General features: G+C 49.4%; 2 protein-coding genes across 2 annotated transcripts in view; both read right to left on the bottom strand.

The window, feature by feature from the left end:
• The window catches only part of LOC106805200 (RNA polymerase II degradation factor 1-like), a 7635-nt gene extending 145 nt beyond the window's left edge, over window positions 1–7490 (bottom strand). Inside the window, exons 1-6 of the mRNA XM_014806700.1 lie at window positions 7355–7490; window positions 4226–4336; window positions 3066–3491; window positions 2580–3002; window positions 1972–2085; window positions 112–403 (exon numbers count right to left, since the gene is read on the bottom strand). Coding sequence (XP_014662186.1) covers window positions 112–403; window positions 1972–2085; window positions 2580–3002; window positions 3066–3491; window positions 4226–4336; window positions 7355–7378 — 1390 coding nt within the window. The 5' untranslated portion in view covers window positions 7379–7490. The remainder of the gene's footprint in view (window positions 1–111; window positions 404–1971; window positions 2086–2579; window positions 3003–3065; window positions 3492–4225; window positions 4337–7354) is intronic.
• A 341-nt stretch (window positions 7491–7831) lies between these two features.
• LOC106805199 (nuclear receptor coactivator 2-like) overlaps window positions 7832–16618 on the bottom strand; it is a gene marked incomplete in the record, with an annotated part of 120763 nt that continues 111976 nt past the window's right edge. Inside the window, 6 exon segments of the mRNA XM_014806699.1 lie at window positions 7832–8270; window positions 11219–11366; window positions 12789–13034; window positions 13730–13840; window positions 14743–14853; window positions 16136–16223. Coding sequence (XP_014662185.1) covers window positions 7832–8270; window positions 11219–11366; window positions 12789–13034; window positions 13730–13840; window positions 14743–14853; window positions 16136–16223 — 1143 coding nt within the window.

The raw sequence follows: 16618 nt of genomic DNA, 5'->3' as shown, positions 1-16618 counted from the left end.
ATATATATCAATAAAGTAAATAATTGTGTAATATATCTTATATCTTATATGTGTTTTTAACAGTTCAATACTTTTCTTAAGATTCTCCGCACGCACACTATAGTTTAATACCTGGGACAACATCAGTAAAGATTCCACTTTTATCTTTACGGCTTCTCGAATCTGCACAATCCTGACCGGGGTCAGTCGAGTCGAGGCAAACTATGGAATTCGTTGGAAGGGTGCGCTTACCCGGCTGGTAGGGCTGCGACGTCTGAGGGCCCTGCGGGAAGCTTGGCATGCCCTGTGCTGTCGGGAACCGCTGCTGTTGTCCCTGCTGCGGCGGCCCAAAGTGATTGGCCGAGGAGTAAGCTGGCGGCATGGCGTACTGTGGTGGCGTCTGATGCTGTGACGTGCCAACGTTCTGTGGGGAGAGAAAGAGCAGAAAAGTCACACAACTGCAGACATGTCCCTGGGGGGGGGGGGGCGTTGGTGGTGGCAGAAGATGCCTACACTTGCAGGTGTTGTTAATAAATGTGAAAGAGGGAAAAACATACCTACGCTTGCAGGTGTGGTAAGTAAATTCAAAAGATGCAGAACACACCTACACTTACAGGTAGTGTATGTAAACGTGAAAGAGGCCAAACATACATACACATTGTAAATAAATACGAAAGACGCAAAATATACTTACGCTTGCAGGCATTGTAAATAAATGTGAAAGAGGCAAAACATACCTACGCTTGCAGGCATTGTAAATAAATGTGAAAGAGGGAAAATATACCTACGCTTGCAGGCATTGTAAATAAATGTGAAAAAGGCAAAACATACATACACTGGCGGGCATTGTAAATAAATGTGAAAGAGGCAAAATATACCTACGCTTGCAGGCATTGTAAATAAATGTGAGAGGGAAAATATACCTACGCTTGCAGGCATTGTAAATAAATGCGAAAAAGGCAAAACATACCTACGCAGGCATTGTAAATAAATGCGAAAGAGGCAAAATCTACCTACACATGCAGACATTGTAAGTAAATGTAAACCATGTGTACTTGGATTTGCAGGCATTGTAAATGCGAGAGGAAAAACATACCTGGAACGCGAAAGGGGCAGCAGACACCTAGGTACAAGCGACCCAACACTTGCCAGGATCAGAAGTAGACACGAAAACAACTTTCGGACAAAGCACGTCAACGCAGATAACAGGGGCGACGTTACGCTGCATCTTAGCATACTTACGAATGGAAAGACTAGAAGACTAGAAAGAATAGAAGCCGAGCAGCCCAGCTCGATATCGAGGCCAGCATATTGGTTTTACGGAGAGAGCTTAACTGAAAATTTTCCAGGTGAGAAGCCATCGAAATGAAACTGCGCCAAAACCGGAGGAAATTAATACACATTATTATTAACGGCAAATGATTAACCAGTCGTTCGCACCTGCGTAAATAATATAGTGCTCCAACCCAGATTTCATTAAGTAGGAAATGTCAAGTTAGGAATCCGCAAAATTGCCAATCGGCAGCAGGTGCGCAATATGTCGATAGAAACTGGCGTCGCATCGTCTGCTCTCGGGGGTTGCTGGTGGATGCTGCTAGACGCCTGCCAAACACAGCGGAAGGTGGGCCGAGTAGATCGCCCCTGACACACCCTACTCTCACACAACTCTTGAGAGTTGTAACACTCTCCCCCACCCCCCCCTGCACACACCACCTCCCAAAACCTACTCCCAATCGAATATAAACAGAGCCTATAACGTTGGTGATTTCACAGCTCGTCTCTGCCAGGGAACTGCCAGCTGACATGCGTATGTCGGCTCAGCATGACGCCTCCGCGCACATCCGTTATATTAATCATCTCAGGTAAATCACCGCTCGCGCACGCTACGCAGCCGAACACACTCGACGTTGTTTTCATGTGTGCGACGTACGTTTTTCGGCGTTTTTCGGACATTTTTCGACGCCGTCCGAGAGAGGAGGGGGGGCAACGTACCGAGTAGGGCTCCGAGTCGAGGCCGGGCAGTCCCGACGTGTCAGCCTCGCTCTTCACGTGCCCCATCTCGTTGCCGGGGTTATGCTCCTCCGTCTTCAGCAGCTTCTTCAGCTCCTACAAAACAAAACAAAAAAATCATCGTCAAAAAGCCGTCGTTACATCTATCCGTATCCAGCCGTTTCCGTGCGCTACGCGTAGTACGTAAGTCGGCATGAATGAATTACTTTTCCTGATATTGTACTGTATTTACTCGTGTATAAGTCGCACTTTTCTTTTACGCGACTTCGATAACAAAAATCCGGGGTGCGACTTACACACGAGGCTAAGAAATCTTGTTAACGTACCGATGTTTGTAGCAACCTTTTAAGGCAACATATGGGATGCGACTTATACACGAATACGACTTAGTATACACGAGTAGATACAGTACCCAGGCAATTTGGAGTTAACAGTCATCAGGTTACATGCACACACGTGCACTAACCTACACGCACGCACGCACGCACGCACGCACACACACGCATGCACGCAAGCAGGCACCCACGCACGCACGCACGCACACACACACACACACACACACACCCACCTACCCACACCTACACGCGTACCTGCAGCAGGTCCTGCCGGGAGCTAGACGTGCTTTGCGGCGCCTGGTCGACGTTCATCTCCTGCTGCAGCTGCAGTACCTCGGCGACGATCTGCTGCAGCAGCACGTCACCCGACGAGTCCGGCACCTCCGACACGACCCAGTCCATCTCCATCGGCTTGTTGCTCTGGTCGGGTGTCGCGACCGTCGCCGCCGCCCCGCCGTCGCGCCGCCCCGCCGCGGACCCTCCGTTGTTTTCGAGCAGCTTCTCCATGAGCGCCGAACACGGCTGCTGCTGCTGCTGCTGCTGCGCCACGCCGCCGTACCCGGTCGGCGACGGATGCGGCACGCCGGGCTGCCGCGAGGGGGCGCCGCCGGCCGCCGCCGCGTCGGCGCGGAGTGTCGACGACGTTACCGCGCCCGGATGCGTCGTCGTCGTCGGCTGCTGCGTCGAGCCGGGCGACGCCGGGGGCTGCGCTCCTCCTCCTGCTCCGCCGCCCGCCGCCGCCTGCTGCTGCCCGCCGGCCGGCGTCGTCTGCTGCAGCTTCTGGCGGAGATCCTTGGGCAGCTTGCTGTGCGGGAGGTCGGTCGGACGCGGCGCGGCGATCGTCGTCGCGACGCTCGGCAGCTGCTTGTACGGCTGCGAGAGCAGCTTCGTCAGGATCTGATTCTTCTGCAGCACCTTGCTCGGCGGCACCTTCCCGGCCGTCGGCTGCGCCTCGCTGCCTCCTCCGCCCGTCAGGCAGTCGGACTTGCGCTTGACGCCGTGCTGCTCGCCGTGGTGGCCCGGGTTGTTGTTGTCGGGGTGTGGCTGCGGGTCGCCGACGAGCAGAGAGTTGAGGAACGACGACTCGCCGTCCGGCAGCGATGACGACGACGTCGATGCGGACTGCCGCCTGCCCGGCTGGGGCGCCGAGTCGCTGTCGGCCTGCGCCTGCTCGAAGAAACGACGACCGTCAAAATATGAAGACAGAAAAACATGAAACAAGGGAAACCGGAAGACAGGAAACTAGGAAAAATGCGAGTTTGTCGCCCGAGGAAAAACAATCGAACGTCGGAACGCAAGAGCTTTGGTGATGGGGGGGGGGGAACGCCTGGAACGAGGTGAACACGGGGGAAAGATGTCGTATGGAAGGTTTTGCACACTCCGCTCCGATTCATTAGCCTTAACTTAGTGATGTTTCTGACGACGGACCCCAGGCACATAGTACCACTTTCCACTCATACTTCCATGCATAGCTACGTTGAAATCGAAGACGGCTACATCCCTTGTAATTGGTACAATAACCTACAGGTGGCAAACCACGCACACACGCACGCACGCACGCACGCACACACACCACGCACACACGCACGCACACACACCATGTACAGCCACGGAGACGAAGAAAAGCGGCGGGGAAGGACAGAAACTAGCTTACCTACTACTTACGGTAATCAAAGTATTTACGGTACTTCGGTACCGAAATCGCGCACGAGCAAGAAACATGAGAGAGCTTCGACTGTCGACCGTATAAGAGCCACTTCGACACTGGAATGCGCGCTCGCAAGCTTGCGTGCGCGAGACACCTTGACAGTGGAATGCGCACTCTCATAAGCGTGCGTGCGCGAGACACAGAAACAGTGGAATGTGCGCACGTGCATGATGCAATCGCAAGCGCCACGTACCTTGGAGTTGACTGGGTTTCCAGCGCTCAGCGGCTCGTTAATGAGCTGACTCAGCAGCATCTCGTAGGGCTTCGGCTCCTCATCTTCCTCCGTTTTCTCGCTGAGTAGTTGCTGCAACGGAAACGAGGGGTGCGCACGTTATGAAGATGATATGGCGTCGAGCGTGCGACCGCTGCTGCTGCTGCTGCTGCCGCTGTTGCTGCTGCTGTTTCTGCTGCTGCTGCCACTGCTACTGCTGTTGCTGCTGCTGCTACTGCCGCCGCCGCCGCCGCTGCCGCTGCCGCTGCTGCTACTGTTTCTGCTACTGCTACTGCTGCTACTACTGCTTCTGCTACTGCTACTGCTGCTACTGCCGCCGCCGCCGCCGTCACTGCTGCTGCTGCTGCTGCTACTGCTACTGCTGCTGCTGCTGCTGGTGCTTCTATTGCTGCTTCTGCTGCTGCTGCTACTGCTGCTGCCGCACAACGGTGGCGTGCGCGTCGTCGTCGTGGATACTCGCCTAAAACTTATTTATTATATAAACAATTTTACCTACCATTTATTTAAACACCTATTTTATATATTATCATATTAGTACAATTAATTTAATTACTTTAAATATTAATTTACTTGATTTAATTATAATGTGCAGCGCCAGCATCACGGTGATTATTACCGCCATCGCAGCTTATTCGCATCCTTGGATAATAAGCCACCGCCCCGGGCACCCACTCAACGACCACGATTCTGCATTCGGTTTCAAGGAAGTGCAGCAGCTGCTATGCGAAATTCGAATGCGGAACTCGAAAAACAAAAACTTACGAAAAGGCGATCGAAAACGGAATGGCAAAGCTAAAAGAAGATGCGGGGAACGAGTTTAAGGAAGAACCCCACTCCACCCTGACGAGAAGCAGAGACTGCTACACCCCTTCACGTCCGACGAATTTCTGCAACAGCTCTGCGAAATGCTCAGCGAAACAACTAAACTAAAAACTCGGTGCACATTTGCCAACGCGTGTTGCCGACGACGGCGCAAGGTGCGCAACCAGACTAACCAACGATGCCCTGGACGTTTGAACGTTCCACATTGTAAGGCACCCGCTCCAGAACAAATTTACGCATCCCCCCCCACCCGCATGCTCCCATCGTAATTTGGAGATTCTTTAGAGCAGTGGTTCTTAACCGTTTTTGAGTCATGGACCCCTTTGAGAATCTGGTGAAAACTACGGACCCCTCCCCAGAAAAATGCAGATAAGCACATAAACACAATAATTTGTATGTGCCTGAAGCCCATCCACAGACCCCAACGGGGGCAATGGACCACAGGTTAAGAACCCCTGCTTTAGAGAGACTTTCCAGGAACAAACGCAATATCAGTAAATTTTTCCAGGTCGCTCCGAGATGGACAAAACGACATTTTGCAATTTCTGTGGCCTCTTGTCAGAAACAAACCCAGTCTTAACATCGATCTTAAAATGAACTTGTTCTCGCGGACCATCGACAGAACCATGGCAAGGCCACAAGAGCCTTCCACGCAGCATGCAACATAGGTGAGGTTCACGGGAACAAGTTAACGCCCAAGACCAATTTGGTTTTCTAACGACGCACCGCAAGGATCGCAAAAGCCTCTTTACCTCATCTTGGAAGCATCTCGGAATGAAAGTGTCAATGACACTGTAGCTCACCACAAATAACGTTTTTATAATATTCAGATTTATGCACTGCCTAAAAGCGGAGCTCCCGATGTGTAACGTGTAAGATTGAGAGGATACGCTTATTCCACGTAGCCCACATGACAATGGTGTTTCCCTGCCCATAACACAACTTTTGTCAAAGGTAATGGTTGCATGGAAATGTTTACTTCGTATGAGTTTTTTCTAGGCGGTAGCACACGGTTGCCATCTGTATAATCGCAATAATAATTTATAAACAAATGAATCACAATTTGTGACAGTAGATGGCGCTATACCGCTTTGTAGCGATGGCATTCGAATAAATAGGTTATGCTGCGTTCCGACATGTTTTGTAAAACTTTACTCTAATATAGACGTTTTATCGCAGGGTGGAGAGGAAATACCAATTTTGCATTAAAGATATTGTCAATGAAATCTTGTAAAACGAACAGACGAGGTGACACCACAGACTGTTTGTTATCTGCGTTTATTTGGCATAAATTGCATAACCTACTTAATTTGCATAATTTTTTTTTTCAAATATCAAAACCCCTACCCTTATTCATTCACATACCAAAAATAGGCAAAATCGCGCTGAATCTGAACTGATTAATGGCAATTCCCATTTTTGGCCAAAAATTGCGTGGCTCCGAAAGTATCGTCGACTGGCGTGCTCCAAATAGGACGTTCATATGGGAGCATAGCAGTAACAACTATACCCAATTTCAAACATGTGGGTAAAACAGTTCCCGAGTTATGCGTTTGACTCGTAGGCCAAAATGTTGACGAGGACGGACGGACCGGCGACACCACTGGCAATAGCTCAGCTTGACGATGTAACAGGTGAGCTAAAAATAGCAGCTGTAATTGTATTTAGTCCTGGAATGTCTCTCGGAGAGCGTGAATGACAGAGGTGGCGACGTCTTGACGTGCTACACGCAAAGATGCGACAGAACTTTGCCCTTTCTCAGGACGACGCTGACCGTGAGGGGCACCAGGCCCCCCCCCCCAGCACGCACGTGCATGGCGCGCTCACACACCTTCAACGATTTCAATGATGGGAACCAGGTCCCTCCTACCCCCGGCGCACGCGTGTGTGACGCGCATACTTACATTCAATGATTTCAACGATGGGGACCGGGTCCCCCCCTCCCCCCGGGGAGCGCGTGTGTGGCACGCTCATTCACCTTCAACGATTTCAATGATGGGGACCGGGTAGCACCCTCCACCCAGCACGCGTGTGAGTGACGCGCTCACTCACCTTCAGTTATTTCCGTGATGTCCCCCCTCCCCCGGCATGCGCGTGCGTGTCATGCACACTCACATTCGACGATTTCCATGATCGGGACCGGGTCCCCCCTCCCCCGGCGCGTGCGCGTTCGTGGATGCACTCACTCAACATTCGCGATTTCCGTGATGGGGACCGGGTCCCCCCTCCCCCGGCGCGCGCGCGTGCGTGCGTGACGCGCACACTCACCTTCAGCAGCGGATTGCTGTTCATCTTCTTGTCGGAGTCGTCTCCGCACAGGCTCGCGCTCGTGCTCGCGCGACTCGCCGGACGACTCGACGGCCGTGAGTGATCCTGCCCCGGAAGCCTCCCGCTTCTCCGCCCCTCCTCCTCCTCCTCCGTCGACGTTCATCCCTCCGCCGCCGCCGCCACCCTCGTCGTCGTCCTGGTTCAGCAGCTCCTTCAGGATCGTGTTGTGCGGGTTCTGCTTCCCGCCTGCCCCGCCGGGCCTCCTCCGCCGCCGCCGCCGCCGCCGCCGACACCCTTCGGCGGGCTCGTCAACTTCTTCCCGCGCGTTGTTGTTGTAGGCGGCGCCACCGTCCTTTTGCGGTCTCGTTGTTATTGTTGTTCGCGTACATCTGCATACAGCGCTGCTCTGCTCGCTAGAGTTCTGAGGCCACCTGCTGGCCGCCGCCGCGCCCGGCCGCCGTCGACACAGGGGCGACATCATTGCGTCGCGCGGACTCCGACCGCGGCCGCCGAGGTCGCGGCCCGCCGTCGCGCGCCCCGTCGCCGCAGCGCCGCAGGGGCGCCGCTGGGCCCGCCGCCGTCCGCATAGTTCGCGGGGACTGTGAGGAAGTTGAGATCAAAAGTCAAGTCGTCAGGGCCGAACTCGCCAACCGGGCGCTGGCGCCCCCTGTCTCCAATCGGCGTCGTCGAGTGCGCGCTGGCGGCGCGCCGCGCCGCGTCGTCGTTCATCTGTCGTCGCTGCCGCTTGCCGCGAACGCGCCCCAGCTCGAGCTGTGCGAGAGAAAGTCGCCGGATGCCACCTGGCGGGGCTGCTGCGCGCCATGCCGTGGTCGCGCTGTTCACCACGTCGCCGCTGTTCTCGGCAGCTTGGAAGGCAGCGCGCCTCTTCTGGAGGCTCAGCGCGACGTCATTGTCCCTGCGAGCAGCGAGGGCGAGAATTGAGCGAGATTTGAGGCGAGACTCAGTACGCCCTCTAGTGATTAAATTCACAGACGCTTCGTGCTTCTACGCTCATGTCCCCCCCGCTTATACCCGTGAACACTACTAAGTATTAACCCACGATTCACGATGACATGAAACTAAATTTTAAGTCACGATGAATCCATTCATACAGAATTCAACTGTTAGCAGCAGTTTTTATAACTGGTCAAGTTGTCTCTGTTAATCTGAATGAGTGTATCTTACAGTTAGCACTGTTAAGCTGAATGAGTGTGTCTTACAGCTAGCACAGTTAAGCTGAATGAGTGTATCTTACAGTTAGCACTGTTAATCTGAATGAGTGTATCTTACAGTTAGCACTGTTAAGCTGAATGAGTGTGTATTACAGTTAGCTCTGTTAAGCTGAATGAGTGTCTTACAGTTAGCACTGTTAAGCTGAATGAGTGTGTATTACAGCTAGCTCTGTTAAGCTGAATGAGTGTGTCTTACAGCTAGCTCTGTAAAGCTGAATGAGTGTGTCTTATAGCTACAGCTGTAAAACTGAATGAGTGTGTCTACAGTTAGGCATTGTAAAGTGAATGAGTGTCTTACAGCTAGCACTGTAAAGGCTGAATGAGTGTGTCTTACAGTTAGCATTGTAAAGCTGAATGAGTGTCTTTACAGCTAGCACTGTAAAGTGATGAGTGGTCTTACAGTTAGCATTGTAATAATGAGTGTGTATTACAGCTAGCACAGTTTAAGCTGAATGAGTGTATCTTTATAGCTAGCTCTGTTAAGCTGAATGAGTGTGTATTACAGTTAGCTCTGTTAAGCTGAATGAGTGTGTCTTACAGCTAGCTCTGTAAAGCTGAAATGAGTGTGTCTTGCAGCCAACTTTGTAAAGCTAGTGCGTTAGCAGCTAGAATGAGTGTGTCTCACAGCTAGCCCTATAAAGCTAGTGTGTTAGCAGCTAGAACGAGTGTGTCTCACAGCTAGCCCTATAAAGCTAGTGTGTTAGCAGCTAGAACGAGTGTGTCTCACAAGCTAGCCCTAATAAAGCTAGTGTGTTAACAGCTAGAATGAGTGTGTCTCACGCAGCTAGCCCTATAATACTAGTGTGTTAGCAGCTAGAACGAGTGTGCTCACAGCTAGCCCTATAAAGCTAGTGTGTTAGCAGCCTAGAACGAGTGTGTCCCACAGCTAGCCCTATAAAGCTAGTGTGTTAGCAGCTAGAACGAGCGTTGTCTTACAGCTAAGCCCTATAAAGCTAGTGTGTTAGCAGGCTAGACGTAGCGTTTCGTACAGCTAGCGCCTATAAAGCTAGTGTGTTAACAGCTAGAAAACGAGCGTTTCTCACAGCTAGCCCTATAATACTAGTGTGTTAGCAGCTAGAACGAGTGTGTCTCACAGCTGGCCCTATAAAGCTAGTGTGTTAGCAGCTAGAACAAGTGTGTCTCACAGCTAGCCCTATAATACTAGTGTGTTAACAGCTAGAACAAGTGTGGTCCTCACAGCTGGCCTTATTAATACTAGTGTGTTTAGCAGCTAGAAGGAGTGTGTCTCACGAGCCTGCGCCTATAATACTAGTGTGTTAGCAGCTAGAACGAGTGTGTCTCACAGGCTAGCGCTATAAAAGCTAGTGTGTTAGCAGCTAGAACGAGTGTGTCTTTACAGCTAGCCCTATAAAGCTAGTGTGTTAACAGCTAGAAACGAGCGTTTCTCACAGCTAGCCCTATAATACTAGTGTGTTAGCAGCTAGAACGAGTGTGTCTCACAGCTAGCCCTATAAATACTAGCGGTGTTACAGCGCTAGAACGAGTGTGTCTCACAGCTAGCGCGCTATAAAAGCTAGTGTGTTAGCAGCTAAAACGAGTGTGGTCTCACAGCTGGCCTTATAATACTAGTGTGTTAGCAGCTAGAACGAGTGTGTCTCACAGCTGGCCCTATAATACTAGTGTGTTAGCAGCTAGAACGAGTGTGTCTCAGCAGCTAGCCGCTATAAGCTAGTGTGTTAGCAGCTAGAACGAGTGTGTCTTACAGCTAGCCCTATAATACTAGTGTGTTAGCAGCTAGAACGAGTGTGTCTCACAGCTGGTCGCCTATAATACTAGCGTGTTAGCAGCTAGAAGGAGTTGTCCTCACAGCTGGCCCTATAATACTAGTGTGTTAGCCAGCTAGAACGAGTGTGTCTCACAGCTAGCCCTATAAAGCTAGTGTGGTTAGCAGCTAGAACGAGTGTGTCTTACAGCTAGCCCTATAAAGCTAGTTGTGTAACAGCTAGAACAAGTGTGTTCTCACAGCTAGCCCTATAATACTAGTGTGTTAGCAGCTAGAACGAGTGTGTCTCACAGCTGGCCCTAGTATAATACTAGTGTGTTAGCAGCTAGAACGAGTGTGTCTCACAGCTAGCCCTATAATACTAGTGTGTTAGCAGCTAGAACGAGTGTGTCTCACAGCTGGCGCTTATAATACTAGTGTGTTACAGCTAGAAGGAGTGTGTCTCACAGCTAGCCCTATAAAGCTAGTGTGTTAGCCAGCTAGAACGAGTGTGTCTCCACAGCTTAGCCCTATAATACTAGTTGTGTTAGCAGCTAGAACGAGTGTGTCTCACAGCTAGCCCTATAAAGCTAGTGTGTTAGCAGCTAGAACGAGTGTGTCTTACAGCTAGCCCTAATAATACTCAGCGTGTTAGCAGCTAGAACGAGTGTGTCTCACAGCTGGTCCTAATAAAGCTAGTGTGTTAGCAGTAGAAACGAGTGTGTCTTACAGCTAGCCCTATAATACTAGCGTGTTAGAGCTAGAACGAGTGTGTCTCACAGGCTAGCCCTATAAAGCTAGTGTGTTAGGCAGCTAGGAACGAGTGTGTCTTACAGCTAGCCCTTATAATACTAGTGTGTTAGCAGCTAGAACGAGTGTGTCGCACAGCTGGCTCGCCTCGCTTCTCACCTGATGATCGAGTGGGTAGAGATGATGAACTCTGGCTCGACGTTCACCTGGCTGGAGAACAGCTTGCTCGTCGTCTGCACAAAACACGTACTTGTCCTCGGCGATGCGAATCGATACAGACCGCTGATGCTCTTGCCTGTCCGTCTCACTGCGAAAGCGAAAAAAGTGGCGAAAAGATCAGCTACGCTCAGAACTACCAACAATTCATGGGTAACTTTCAATGACACGTGGTCAATATTGGCGCGAAGATCAGCTACGCTCAGAACTACTAACGATTCATGAGTAATCTCTAACGACACGTGGTCACAGGTAACTTCCAAGGACACGTGGTCAATATAGGCATGAAGATCAGCTTAAAGCTTCCAAGAAAGCATAACTTCTAACGACATGTGGTCACAGATAACTTCTAACGACATGTGGTCACACATAACTTCCGACGACACGTGGTCACAGGTAACTTCTAATGACACGTGGTCACAGTAACTTCGCAATGACACGTGGCCACAGGTAACTTCTAATGACACGTGGTCACATGTAAGCTTCTAAACGACAACGTGGTCACATGTAACTTCTAACGACACGTGTCACAGGTAACTTCTAACAACACGTGGTCACAGGTAACTTCTAACGAACACGTGGTCCAGCAGGTAACTTCTAATGGACACGTGGTCACAGGTAACGTCTAACGACACGTGGTCACATGTAACTTCTAACGACACGTGGTCACAGGTAACTTCTAACGACACGTGGTCACAGGTAACTTCTAATGACACGTGGTCACAGGTAACTTCCGACGACACGTGGTCACAGGTAACTTCTAATGACACGTGGTCACAGGTAACTTCTAATGACACGTGGTCACAGGTAACTTCCAACGACACGTGATCACAGGTAACTTCTAACGACACGTGATCATATGTAACTTCTTAAGACACGTGATCACAGGTAAATTCTAATGACACGTGATCACAGGTAATTTCCAACGATGCATGGTCAATATAGGAGCGAAGATCAGCTCAAAGCTTCCAAGATCGCATAACTTCTAACGACACGTGGTCACAGGTAACTTCTAACAACATGCGGTCACAGGTAACTTCTAACGAAGAGCCGTCACACGTAACTTCTCAAGACACGCAGTAACACGCAAATTTCATGACGACATGTCACTCCATGCAACTTCTAGCAACGTGTGCCTTCAACTGCAGTCACAGACTATAATGCAAGTCGAGCAGTCAGACTGCAGGAGTATACACATTGTCCCTGCGAGGAAGACACGTTATGTACGAAATGAACGCAGATCACCTATCAGGCTATCACCATTTGCAGGCGGGAATATGAGAGCTTCTAAGGTGCTGAGTCACTCGAATACATTGCAGATAAATAGGCTGACACATCTAGGTAGTGATTTTCCTCACACAATATGTCACTTCAGACGAGCCAATTGTTTTACGTATTTGCGACCTGCACACAACTGCACGACGGACATCTGCACATCGCGTGACTATACGCGTCTCCCGCACCTGCCTCCGCATCCTGTCATCCTCCGCCCGCGCCCGCTAGCGACCCCTACCTTCCTGCCGATGCTGCAGGAGTCTCGGCACGTCGCTGATGTGGTAGAAGTCCTGTATCTGGCGGCCGACTAGGTCTTTGATCAAATACTGGTTGGACGTGACTTTCGTGGCGTCGAGCGCGAGTATCTTGCCGCTCGTGTCCTGCTGCGTCGTGAACTGCTCGACGCCGAGAGGGCCCGTCAGCTCGATCTTCTGCTCGTTGGGAGGGATCTTGCGCGCGACGCACACCAGACTCGCAGATTCCTCTGTGAGAGATGTAAACATAACAGTAAGCACACAGAGAGAAAGGGAAAGAGAGAGAGGAAAGGGAGGATAGAAGGAAGGACAGGATAGAAGGAAGGAGAGAGGGGAGGGAGGGAGGGAGGGGAGGGAGGGAGAGAGGGAGAGAGAGAGTCTGGGAGAGAGAGGGAGGGAGAGAGAGGGAAGGAAGGAGGGAGAAAGAGAGGGATCTCGCGTTCAACACACACCAGACTCACGGGCCCCTCTGTCGTGAAGTAAAAATAAGCATGGTTACAGATATACAAAGAAGTGAAGGAGGGGGAAGCAAGGGTGTACGCAGGCTAGCACTAGCAATAATACACCCGGCAATGCTTGATACGACACTAGCACTAACAATAAAGGTAATTAATATTGCAGCAACGGTATTCACACTGCGCGCAATATTTGCCAATATTGCTCCTCCCTCTCTCATTATTTCGCACGTCGCATCTCGCATTAACATTTAAATCCTTTCATCGTGCATCGATTCATCACCCAAAACGAAAGCGAGCTCCGTGGCAATATCAGTTCGGTTTTGGGAAATTTATTCATTGCGAACAAATGCGGCGATCGTACCTCATTAGTGCATTACTAGCCAGCAACATGTAAAAAAGGCAAACTGAGGTACGCAGGCAGCGTGGCACGAGCGGCTGTATAGCCGTCGAGGATAACTGAAACTCACCTGAGCCTAGTGACTCCTCGTCTGACTTGTCGCCTGAGTAAGGGAGGGGCACGGCAGAAATCTGCATGCTTTCGTACTGTGGTGAGACTTGTCGGTGCTGAAGTTCCATTCCTGCAGAAAAACACACACAGACGCGCACATATTTATTATCACTATCGTTACTTACGCTTAGTGCAAAAACCAAAAAACAGTAAGAGTAGGAGAAATATTTGTGCATCCGAGAGCCGTTTCCACTTGTTATTTTACGCTTAAACGATGCTCTAAGAAAAAGAGGAAATCAACTGCAACGAGTTCGTAAAAACACGGAAGACTGAGATTATACACACAAATTGCAAGTGTTATGTTAGCCGGACAACCTTTTATCCCAGCAAAATGGCACCGACACGATTCTCTCATTAAATGGCAAAATGAGTGATCATCTGATAGTTTACATAGTCCTTAGTCTAAAACTTTAGCTACAACTTCTAATGCTGTAAAATGTTAGAGACACCATCAGACTTCTGTTCAGTTTCTTACCTGTGTTCTGATACCACCCTTGTAATAGTGCTTAACTGTGTTCTCACTCCACCCCTCTAATAGTGCTTACCTGTGTTCTCATCCCACCCCACTAATCGTGCTTACCTGTGTTCTCATCCCACTGTACTGTATACTCCACTGCTCTAATTGTGTTTACCTGTGTTCTCATCCCACCCCTCTAATTGTGCTTACCTGTGTTCTCATCCCACCCCTCTAATTGTGCTTACCTATATTCTCATCCCACCCCTCCAATTTTGCTCTCATCCCACCCTTCCAATTATGCTTACCTGTGTTCTCATACCACCCCTCTAATCGTGCTTACCTGTGTTCTCATCCCACCCCTCTAATCATGCTTACCTGTGCTTTAATCCCACCCCTCTAATCATGCTTACCTGTGTTCTCATCCCACCCCTCTAATCGTGCTTACCTGTGTTCTCATCCCACCCCTCTAATCGTGCTTACCTGTGTTCTCATCCCACCCCACTAATCGTGCTTACCTGTGTTCTCATCCCTGCCCCTTCCATCTAATTTGAGTAGCAATCGACAGTTAAAGGACCGACTCTTGCTGTTGCTGTTCTCCGAGGAGAGCCAGTTCACTTCCTTGTCTGCTGAACACAGAAATCATGTTAACGATCGAAGACACCACAACACCAGCTTCAATCGTGAAATTACGAATTTGGAAAAATAGAGACATTTAGTCATTTAATAAAAAAACAAGCACCTTGCGACTTCTTGTTTTACCATTGGTAATGCTAAGAAATTCAGTGTTTCCCCTGTAAAAATTGTTACTGGCCACAAAGGTCAGCGAGGTGGTAAAATTTATTTTGGTTGTTGCGCTATCCGAGGAGCAAGCAATGCGGGGTAGGGGGTTCAGGGGCATGCACCCCCGCAAATAAAAAAAAAGTTCAATTTGGTGCATTCTAAGCTATTCTGAACACATTATTTATATGAGACTCTTGAATCATTTGTTCAAGTTGTCAAAAGGAACAAATAAACTATGAATATGAAATGATACAAGTATTCACATTAAATAGTAATACCATCGGAAACGAGGCAAATGCCTGGAGCGTGGCAAAGATCTTGAAGCTTCCGGTTATATTTATCTTCTGTGTATCAATGATCTTATGAATTTGAAGTTCATAAATTTGAAAAATACATAATTCAACCAAAGATTTAAAAAAACATTATTAGTTAATTATTTTTACATGCTCTCATTTGCGTTAATAACGCTTAACAGCATGAAATGCGATTTTATTTCAACAAAAGCACTTTCCTGGTGTAGAATACACAACAAACACCCATGCGTATGTATGCATCTAGGTATAGCGCCCTTAATTTGCTGCTGGAGTCAACATGGCGCCTGTGGTGCTCAAGTACGTGACCAATCATCTTCCAAACCTGTGTTGATCTAATACTATAGGCCTTGCCAAGATTCGCGTGTTGACAGTATCGTAAGTACGCGGCGTTGTGCTTTACGTTTGAAGCTTTATTTCGATTTGAACTCAATAAGTGTTTATTGATGGAAGAACAGTGATTTTCGTCATCGAGGCGGTGTTTTGGACAAATCTCTGTGTGGCGGATGAGAATTTGAGCGAGGCGGCCCGCCTCGCTTATGTCAATGCAGGAGAAACACTGAAATTCCTCACGTCAAATGCCATTTCCGTAAAGATTGGCAGCACACCACAATGTTTTCACCATAGTCAATTAGAACCAATACCGCACGCACGCTTCCCCCCCCCCCCACCAAACTTGTACACTCATCTAAACTACAAGGCATTTAAATATCCCAAGAGACCGTACATATTAAAAATAAAATCTACGTCGCGATGGGAACACCAACGCCGGCAAACTACAATGGTCGCACAGCGGGTGTGACATCAATGAACTTACTTATTGACAGTTGAATCAAACTGCTGTTAAAGAGGTTGTGGTCATCATGATGAACGATGCTGTATACACTGTTCCCAAGTAAGTCATCCTGAAAGTAACGCAACAAATCGTGCACTCGGTGAGCATCATCTAGAACAGCCGAGCATCTACAACGTGCATTGATGCAGCTTCGTTCGCAACTGTGAACTGCGTCACAATGCTGTTTCTCAATGAGACAGCTCACCCTATCTATCACACTGATTCTACGTCTGCCGTCAACCCGTACGGACACGATCATTGGACATGTCGAATAATGTCTCTGATGTGGTCCGTACCTATAGCTGTAGACAAAGACACGCAAGTACAAGTACACAAGTATAGTGTGGTACTACCATGATACTAACATTTAACAGTACAGCAGCGTGTGTGTGTGTGTGCGCGTGCGTGCGTGCGCGAGAGAGAGAGAGAGAGAGAGAGAGAGAGAGAGAGAGAGAGAGAGAGAGA

This window comes from Priapulus caudatus, unplaced genomic scaffold (assembly GCF_000485595.1).
Source record: "Priapulus caudatus unplaced genomic scaffold, Priapulus_caudatus-5.0.1 Scaffold105, whole genome shotgun sequence".
Classification (NCBI taxonomy): Eukaryota; Metazoa; Priapulida; class Priapulimorpha; order Priapulimorphida; family Priapulidae; genus Priapulus; species Priapulus caudatus.
Note: the sequence above shows the minus strand (reverse complement) of the source record. Positions and strands in the feature narration are given on the sequence as shown.